At 45.3% G+C, this 10099-nt stretch overlaps 1 protein-coding gene across 1 annotated transcript in view; it reads left to right on the forward strand.

The window, feature by feature from the left end:
- The window catches only part of MYH10 (myosin, heavy chain 10, non-muscle), a gene marked incomplete at its 5' end in the record, with an annotated part of 50423 nt that overhangs the window by 9378 nt on the left and 30946 nt on the right, over nucleotides 1-10099 (forward strand). The window contains 5 exons of the mRNA XM_010143630.1: nucleotides 636-728; nucleotides 4125-4188; nucleotides 5916-6014; nucleotides 6898-7041; nucleotides 7322-7417. Of these exons, the coding sequence (XP_010141932.1) occupies nucleotides 636-728; nucleotides 4125-4188; nucleotides 5916-6014; nucleotides 6898-7041; nucleotides 7322-7417 (496 nt within the window). The remainder of the gene's footprint in view (nucleotides 1-635; nucleotides 729-4124; nucleotides 4189-5915; nucleotides 6015-6897; nucleotides 7042-7321; nucleotides 7418-10099) is intronic.

Below are 10099 nucleotides of genomic sequence, written 5' to 3' on the forward strand. Positions count from 1 at the left end.
TTTTTAAAAAAAAAAAAGCATTAATCATCCTGAGCGATGTTGGCTGAACTGAGCAATTTGAAACTGCTGTTTGCATTTGGGGTTGCTTGGTTCCGGAGCGCTTCTGCGGCACGTTCAGGGCAGAGATGGTGCAATGAGCTGAATGTCTGGCAGATTCAAAGGGACGATTTCACCAATTTGGTGAAACCTTTGGAAACAGGTTTTCCAAAGGAGGTAAATCGTCAGATCACTGGACAGGAGGTTTAAGAATAACCTTGCACTAAAATCATAAAACAGTTCAATTCCGTTTTTCCTCTTAAGCACTCAAAGTCTGTGCCTGATTTCATTAGCCCTAATTGTGAATTTTCTCTTCCATGGTCAATGATTTTCAACATCCATCAAGTCCTACTCGTCACTGCTCTGTTTGTGTGTGTATGAGTGTGTGGTTCTGAAAAGCAAACCAAAAATCCCAAACCACATTCTTCACTGGATGGAGGAGAGTGAGTGGATTTAGAAGTGAGGGGAAAAATTCTAACGCCCTTCTGAAGGTGGTGTCACTGCCACAACCTGTGTAAAATGACAGTCGGGAAGAAGCAGGATGCAGGAACCCCTCATCACGTGCTCATGTCTCCCTTTCTTTGTTTGTCTATTTTTAGGGGGAGCTGGAGCGGCAGCTTCTTCAGGCGAATCCCATTCTGGAATCCTTCGGGAATGCCAAGACAGTGAAAAACGACAACTCCTCCCGCTTTGTGAGTGGCTCCTTTTCTCTTCAGAGTCTGTCAATCTGGGTTACTGTTCGAGGAGAAATTCCCTTCCCGTGGACTTACCTAATCAGCATCAGGAGATTTCTTTGTTCTTTCCTCCATGAGTTCAGGTTCTCTACAACTTCCTACTCTGCGTTGGGGTCACTGCAGATACATCTTCACTGGCTCTTGGCAAAGCTTGCTGTGATTTTACCCAGTTTCTGTCTTCACCCATCCTTGAACTGACAGTAGGGTTCATGGTGTAACAACCAGAACTCTGCCACGGAGCTAAGCTGAGGCTCACATGCACAAATTGCTCCTGAACTCCTATGAGGTGTGAAGGAGTACGGCATCGGCAGGGCATTTAGTTAAACATTTGGCCTTCTCGTCGCTAGCTGTGACTTTATCAATGGATTGGTTTAGAGACAACACCCTCGATTTTAAAAAAAGCACAAAACTTGCATAGAAAAACCTCTCTAATTTCCAAGCCCTCTTGTCTGACTGATTTGCCGAGGGAAAATTAAAAACACTCACTCAAGGTGCTGGGTGCTCTTGTCACTGGCTGATGTTTTTGTTGGTCGGTGCCTTCTGTTCACACGCTGTTTTGGTGGCACAGAACCATTTCTGGTGTGTTCCAGTGTTTTTAAAATAGCGGTGGAACTCAGGGTGAGCAGCTTTTTACTGCTTCTTAAAGCTTCCTTTCCTTCGAAGGGCAAAACAAGGCATCTCCTCTTTCAGGGAAAGGATGTTTTTAGTACAACTTTAAAACCATATAGGAGGTATTAAATCTTTTTTCCTGTGAGAACGAACCTAAAATTTACAGAACAAATGAAAAATTTCTTGGCTGCCTTGATGCTTCAACAGTCTCTTGGATTTATAAGGTATGAACTCGGCTCCAGTGATAAGGACTCTGGAAAACTGTGTGACTAAACCCTTCAGCCCTTGCAGTCAAGAAGGTAGAGCAGACTGCTGTAGAAGTTCAGCTTCGATAATTCCACAGCCACATTATTTACAGTATTAGGTGATGCTTGTATACATTGGGTACAAGATTTAGAGTATCAGCAGGTTTTCCTGCACAATAATTCTGCTTTATTGCACGTCTCGAATTCATCAAAGATTGTACTAATTTAATAGGATACTTCTTTTTCCTAAAAGATGTTGCATCTGGTTTGTGTTATATTGGAATCTGTTGCCATCAGGAACATAATCGCTCTGATGGCTCCAGCTCTATTTTTATATAATGCACTCCAGATGGTGTCATCTCATGCAGGAAAAAAAATAATCTTTAGTAACAACCATTTTAAAACCTGACTAAAAAAATACATCTCCTCCCACAACGTGCTGTTCTTCAGCCCATACAGCCCTGACAGTCTTTACCGTGCAGTGAAGCTGCTGCCTCTTCCCTGCTTGCTGATAATACCTGCTAGGACTGGAATAAGAGCGGTCAAATCAATCCTTTTGTCTTTTTTTCTTCTACCAAAGGCAGTGTTCTCTTGTGTTCCAGGAAATAAAGTCCCTGGTTTGCAGTGGATAGGGGAGGGGGCTCATGGGGTTCATGTGGCAGGTCTAAATGCTGCCTTCTGATGTGCTTTGTCCAGAGCCGTGTCCTTAGTGCTCTGCTGACAGCGTGAGCAGAGTTCACTAGTTAAACTGATGAATTAAAATATTTCATAGCAAGATTTGCCAGTGTCAGCTAAAAGGATGTGTTAATACTTTGCTTTTCAGCAGATGAACTAGAGCAGTGACCTCTCTGGTGCTGGCTGGACTGAAGCTGGAGCATGTGGGTCTCTGCATCTTTAACAACTGCGTTTCCTCTCAGTTATTTTTGTTCATGGGACTGGTAACTTGACAGCAGAAACAAGATAACTTTTAAGGGTGGAACAGAGTGAAGTGGTTCTAAATTATATTAGAAAAAGCCACTGACTAGACCTTATGTAATGCTTCACATGTGTTTTCACATGTAACATGGCAAATTCAAGCTGTGTCATTTGGAGAGGGCTCTGTGGTACCCATCCTGGGTGAAGAGCTGCCAGCTGCTGTTCTGGATGTGCTACTGCTGACATGAGTGTGTTATATCTGTCCCTTGGCTGGATTTCAGTAAAATGTCAGTTGGTGGTAGGTACAAACACAGCTTTCTGGAGTCGTTACTGAGCAAAAAGTAGAAATGCTTCAGTTCCAAGCTGAGCTTGGAGTGTGCTGTTTCTTCAGACCCAGAAATCAGAGTTCATGTGCTGGTCCCTGACTGGACAGGCTTGAAAACAAGCCTTGTCCCCAGTGTGGTCACTTCAGAGCCACTGGCTTTCCACATGCTGCAGATTAAGCAGTAGTTTAATCATTGAAGCTAATTTAAAATATTCCCCCAGTCTTCTTGAAACTTGGAGGAATCACTTTGAGCTGAAGATGTGCCACAACCACAGTTGTGGGGCAGTTAAGATGAGGCTGGTGGGTAGGTTGAGCTGAATGGATCTGCCAGGCAAGAATTCCTTCGTCTAATAGCACTAATGAGACTTGAGATGAGTGAGGATTTGGGTCCCCGTTGTAGAAGCCCTTTTATAACACCAAAGGTATTGGTGGGAGGTTTTGTCAAGAGAAGCATTTAGACAGTTACTGAGAGGCTGCTGTGATGCTCCCTGATCCCCAGTAGCTGCTTATACGTGGACAGAGAACTGAGGAAACTGGGTGCAGTGAAAATGGAGAGCCCAGTGCAGTCCCTGGGTGTTGCCACTGGTTTCTTCACATGTTTGCAACCATTTCCGTGAGCACAATCCTGAAATACAGTAGCAGTGCTGGTGAAAGTGGTCCAGCTCCAAGCTGGAGCCTGTGGGGAATGTCTGTAGCCAAGTGACAAATGAGACTGGGGAAACTGATGTGGCTTAAAACTGGTACAATCCACCCACTTGCAACCACTCTCTTTCCAAGAGCTGCTCTGCGTGTGGGAAACAGGCTGTTTGGTCCTCGGTGGAGAACAGGAGAAGAGAGGAGGAAGATGTGGGTGTATGGTCTCTTAGTGGGTAAAGAGAGGCCCTGCAGAGAGCAGCCCCTCTGCTCTGGGAGACGGCAGGACCGGGCAGACCAGCGAGCTTTGGACGGCTGTGGATGAAAACCGTGCTCTTAAAATCTCAGCGTTGCTTTCATGTTTGGTCAATGCGAGAAACTGAGCTGTGCTTTTGGGAGAGGTTTTTGTCAGGCTGGATTCCAAACATCCGGAATATCGGTTCTTTAATCTTCAGAAGGGGTTTGTGTGCAGCGTAACGTGTTCCGTTGGAATGATGGCGGGGCAGTGATTCCACTGGAACGCGTGTGAAACGCTTGTCCCGTGAGTGCGAGTAGGGTTGTGGTTTTATAGAGACAGCACTGTCTTAATTAAAATAATTACAAAAAAAAAATCTCTTTTCTTTGCAGGGCAAGTTCATTCGGATTAATTTTGATGTTACTGGTTATATCGTTGGGGCCAACATTGAGACATGTATCCTACTTCACACCACTGTAAAACACGTTTCCCCATTGTGGTTTTTTTTTTTTTACCCCCCAGGATTCATCGGAATGCTGTGAAAAGTTACCACATTTCTACATTCCTTTGACAACATCCCTCTCTTCCTTTGTTTCAAAACAGCCGATCAAATATCACAAAGTCAGCGTGCTCATGCCTAGAAACCTGATACCCCAAAATTCAGTGCTCTGGAATCTGCTGGGTTTTCAGACCAGCCTTCGAACCAGGGTGAATTCGTAGGGAGCACACTGAAAGGGTGTTCACTCTGTGAACGCTGCTGGAAAAAACCCACTGTCTGCATCCAAAGCTGAGCTGCTGCCTGGGCCAGAAGCTTGCTTTGCTCCCGGCAGCGCTGCAGCAGCCGCTCTCTGCCTGGAAGCAGATGTGGGTCTCTGACAGAGCGATGGAGCTGGACATACTGGGACACTAGCTCTTTTCTTGGGTCTTGTAGATACCAGTGGAGCATTGATAACACGAGGCCCTTCAGCAATTACTGCTCAGTTTTAGCTTAAAGGTTTGTTTATTTATGATCCCATAAGAACAAGCTAAAATACTTGCCCTGAAAGCCCTTCTCTGAAGTTTTCTTTATACTAATAATAATAGCTGTGTAAATTTGAGTTTGTTTAGCCTATGTTCTGGGGGAGTAGCAAGTAGTAGCAGAGTGGTCATAAAACCATGAAATTGGAAGTCGTAGTAAACAATGTGATGCTCCCGACAAATCATGTCGGTATTAATCGTAGTTTCAATTGGACTCGATGATCTCAAAGGTCTCTTCCAACCAGATGATTCTGTGATTCTATCATAATGCTGCAGCTGAGCTTCTGCTCTGTCACGGTGAGTTAAACTGCTTAATTTTAAGTGCATTGGGTGTTTGGAACTATCACAAAAACAATTTCCTAATAAGGTTGGGAAAAATCTCTAGTTACTCAAAATACGCTTTAATGGTAAATGATTTTTTTTCATTCAGCTCAGGGATATGAAGGTGCTTTTTGCTTTTATGGAAGTTCAGGTGAATTGTTTTGCCTAGAGCTCTGTGAAAACAGAACTTCACTCCAAAGGAATTTTTTCTTCATCCCAAGAACCCATCTTTGCTTGTCACTGTCTCTTCCTGTCCACTGTTTGCTTTACAATATGGAATATCAAGAAGTAAACACTTAAAGATCGTGACAGCCTGTGGCAGCTCGTTAGACGCTGTCTGCTGCACAGACAGCATTTGGGAGCTGGTTAAAGGCAGCGCAGCTTGTGTGTAAAAACTCAGTGCTCAAAAGAATTGACAAATGCACTTGAGATAAAGTACTTGAGTTCAGCAGCTGCTGGGCTTTGGCTCTGCCGAGTTCATTCAGTACGACCTTTGCAGAAGGGGGCTTGAAGAAGGACCAGCTCCCCACACGTAAATCCAGCTGATCCCTTGCGGACAGTTGTCAGCGGAGTGGGGCAGGGAAGTGCAGTCACCAGCCAGGAAACGAGTGTGCTGAAATTAAATGTAAGGTTTTACTGGTCTGAACCTCTCATTGATTAAAGAGATTAATAAAAATTTCTTATTTAAGGTTACTGCAAGTTCCTGTTGGACATAGTCCTGTCATTACTGTTCCATTACTCTTCTGTTTGGTCTTAAAGTGATTAAATAATCTGCTTTAAAGTTCTCTTTGCGTTGGATGTTTTGAACCCCAAATTGTGGAAGATCCTTGACTAGCTGTAATCAGACTTGCTGGAGAAGTCTCGTGCTGTTCGTCAGGCCAAAGACGAGCGGACGTTTCATATCTTCTATCAGCTGCTGGCTGGAGCAGGAGAACACCTGAAGTGTAAGTGGAGACTCTCGTTTTGTTAAACCCATTGCCTCCATGAGCTGCCTTGGTTATTTCAGAGCTAACAGTTGCATTTGAACTGGTCTTTGGTCTTGAAACAGACAAATGCAAAGCCAGGTGTCTTCATTTTGAAGTAACTTCTGGGTGTTATCAAGTCTGCTGTCAAGGAACTGTTGTATTTCAAGCAAACAGCTCCTACATGACGAAGTCCAGTTTGGTCAGCCTCTGGCTGGGAATCGCTGGGTGGAAACCTCAGTGTGCCCTGCTCACCAGGGACAGCCCTCTCTGCCCTGACTGTGCCTGCAAACGGGGCAGAAAAGCAGATATTTCACCAAAATAATGAAATCCTGCGGCTTCCGTCAGCCATTGCAGTACTGTGCTGGTTATCTTCCACTCTTTTTGGTTTTCGCTTTGGTAAACTGGGAATTCCTGCCAGGGTGTGGTAAGTGATGCTCTGTGAAGGTGCAGACTTCAGAGAACTGATCCCTTCTCCTCCTGCGGTAGATGAACTGGTGTTTGACATCCCTGGTGGGATAGTCATCCACACCGAATGTCAGCTCTGCCCGTCTGCGTGTTACCTTCCAACAGAGAGTCCTTTAGGATATTCCAAACAGGGATTCGAGGTTATCGTAGATCCGGGTTGGGGAATGTTCTATTTACAGCCTTAATGCCTGGAAGAGTTAATGCAGGTTGCTGCAGATAGAGGTTCTGGGAACCTGCCTTCAGCTTTTGAGGTACACTCGTTATTAGAGCTTCAGATGCTGCTGTAATTTTGCTTGTAGCCATGTTTGCGGGACTGATTTTGTGAGAACAAAGTAGAGGTGGGTGTGAACAGCAATTTTTAGCTTTTTTTTCTGTCTCTCCCTCTTCCCCGATACAGCTGACTTGCTGCTTGAAGGATTTAACAATTACAGATTTTTATCCAATGGCTACATCCCCATTCCTGGGCAACAAGATAAGGACAACTTCCAGGAGACCATGGAAGCCATGCATATCATGGGCTTTTCACACGACGAGATCCTGTGTGAGTTACTGAGCCTTCTGCATCTCCACAGTGTCCTTTTTCTCTTGCACACACTCTTGCTAATTTAATGTCACCCGATTTAACGTTGACAGCCTGCAGCAAATGTTGGCTTAACGGGAGCTAGAGCCTGATTAAAGCCGTTTGCCCAGAAAGTGCAGTACAGACTTTGTTTCTTTTCTCAGCTCATGAATTTGGAAGGAAGGTGATACAAGTAGCAGAAGAATAATTGGTTAAGCTGAGCTCTCCTCAGTGAATCTGTGTTTGTCTTTTGTTACCGCAGCGATGCTGAAAGTGGTGTCTTCAGTGCTGCAGTTTGGCAATATTTCCTTTAAGAAGGAGAGAAATACCGATCAAGCTTCTATGCCAGAGAATACTGGTGAGTTGGTCACGTTTATTTGGCTGCCTTGAACTTGAGCTGCTGTTTTCTTCCTGCAGTTGGTTTAGCGCATATCTCAGAGTACAGAGGGGTCTGCTGAGCTTCCTCACCAGTGTGCTGAGCCAGCCAGAGGCCATGGCCGCTGTGGCAGCAGCCAGCGGGCAGTTATTGAAACTCTCCTCACCCATCTCCTCATACAGACAAATTTTGCATTGCTTCTAAACTTTGAACGAGTATTTCGGTTGTAGTCTCATTATCTACAGAGACTTAAGCCCTAGGAAAAGGCACATGCTGAAATCTCTTTGTTTTCTTTGGGTCTTGACAGCACTTTTCTTGCCAATGATAAGAGCTCTGGAGCCAAGCACAACTTCCCCTGTGAAATGGCCGCACATAAGTCTGCCGCGTTTAGAAAATCTGAGTTCTGCGGTGGCGCAATAGCGTGACCAACATGTAGGTTCTCAGTTAGTACCTGCTGTGCGATCGGCATCCCGAGGAGTGTATTTCCTCACCGAAGAGATCTGCTGAGGCAGCCCGCAGGTTCTTCCTTTAGTAGCGGCCCTTTGAACGCTCTCATGGAGGGTCAGCCTTGAGGCCTGACCTCACTCAAAAGAGGCAAGAACCATCGTTTGCAGGACCTGCTGCACGTGCACGACACAAATTCATGCCTGTCTCGTTTCGTAATTGTCCTGAATTCCTGTATGTGTAGGTTGCTTGCAGAGCTTTAGTGGTTTCTGCGGGCAGTGGCCTGCTGCCCAGAGCGCTCCAGCCAGCAGTTGCGCCGGGTTCCAGTTCAGTGACGGTGGCTGGCAGCTGGCACTCAAGTTCTGCCGTGAGGTGGAGAGGTTCGGTGAGGGATTAGTTTTTTGGCTTTTAGTGCCAGTGTAGGCAACTCAGTGGAGTCCTTGGCCCTTTGGAAGGTGTGATGTGATAGACATGCTTCTTACTTCTGACTCTTGACTTCTGCTGTATTACCACTGGTTTTTGGACGTAACATTCTGAATTTTAACATTGGATATCAATGACTATTGACTATTTCTAATACTGGATACAATATTCTGCGTTAACGCAAAGATGCAGGGAAGCTCAGATCATAGTTACAGCATGTTTGTCTTCTCTTGTATTTAAAAGTGACTTCATTTGGTTACGTGGCCTTTGTGTCTTTTTGAGGACACTGAGTGAGGCTGATCTCTGCCTTGTCATCTGTATTGTCATATCTCATGGTGACGGGTTTCCCTTGGTTCCTCCAGAGAAATGTGTCTTGATAGTGATTCACCTTGTCTAGAGGCAAGTCTCTGCAGCAGGTCATGTTAGTGTCTCTTAGATGGGAAGGAATTCGTGTGGGCAGTGTAGGTGTGAACCTCGACAACGCGATATCAGAGCACACGGAAAGCAAACGGCCCTACAGGTAACAGATACAGGTAAAGAAAAGAGCCATTGGTTCTTTAAAAATGATGGCAGGAAAGCTGTACAGGCTTTGTGGCCGAGGAGAGGGAGAGGCTGTGGGCAGGGAACCTTCTCACGCTTGCTGGGTTTGGAAGAAGCCGTTGTGCTGAAAGGGCAGAGCTTCAGCAGCAACCTCCTAAGGTTCTTGCTTTGTGCTACGAGCGTTTCAGTATCTTTTGCTTTCCAGTAATTCAGAATGTTATCTCCAAACCCCAGCAGTAATATCGCAGAAGTCAGGAGGGTCAGGGCTGTCCACAATCCCACTTTTAAAAGGAAATTCCTCAGCTGTAAGGGAACAAGACAAATTACTCTTTTTTGAAGTGCAGGATTACTCGAGCTGAACTAGTGTGAACCAGTCCCACCCGTAGGAGTGACAGAGCTTTGACTTGAAAATAGTTTTGTTTCCTTCGGTCAAAGCTCCGACATCGTGGCTCCAGCCTCCTTCAGTCCCTGAATCAGTGTGATTTTTAGTACTGCCTCCACTTGTTGCTCCTGTACCTCAGCTGTGGCATATTACACCCTGGAAAGGCAGGGATGATAAATTCCCTGTTACGGTTCCTGAAAGAGGGGCAGAGGGTCGTGTCTGGGGTGCTGCATAAGGGAACCCTCATCCCTTCAAAACCCTGATATCCTCTGTGTAGTGTCTGTCATGCCTCAAGCTGATGCTCGTGGCTACTTCGTATTTTAAAGTTCTTGTTGTGCTTTGGTTTGTTTTTAAGTTTCCGACAGCATTTGCAACTTGACACCTCGGTCTCTTAAGTTTTTTCTGAGGTGCTGGTTTTTATACTCCCTGCACAGAAATGCTCCTGTGTGTAGCTAAAGCGAAAGGAGTGCTCAGTGTGGTGCTACCCTAATTTCACCGATTATGTGTTGATTTCTGAACCTTGTAATGAATATACGGCCAGAGGATCTCCACATGAAGAATGAGTTGTGGTGTTTTTAATACCAGCAAGTATACAGGAGCAGGGGAAGCTCCTATATATTAGTATTAAAATCAATTTTCCAATGCTGATATGTAATACCATGGTTTTTTTCATGTTGACAGGAAAACGATGAGCTGTCAGGTTACAGAGATAAGAGGTTCAGGCACTCCCTAGATGGTGTGGAGGGCCTCCTGCTACAGGGCGGCACTCGCCTGGCCCTAACAGTCCCTTTAGCATCACGTTCTGTTCAGAAGGACAGAATCAAACACCCAGCTGCTGGGAAGTGTCTGTAGAAACGGATTGCTGAGATGCAGCA

This window comes from Buceros rhinoceros, unplaced genomic scaffold (genome assembly GCF_000710305.1).
Source record: "Buceros rhinoceros silvestris isolate BGI_N320 unplaced genomic scaffold, ASM71030v1 scaffold7899, whole genome shotgun sequence".
NCBI lineage: Eukaryota > Metazoa > Chordata > Aves > Bucerotiformes > Bucerotidae > Buceros > Buceros rhinoceros.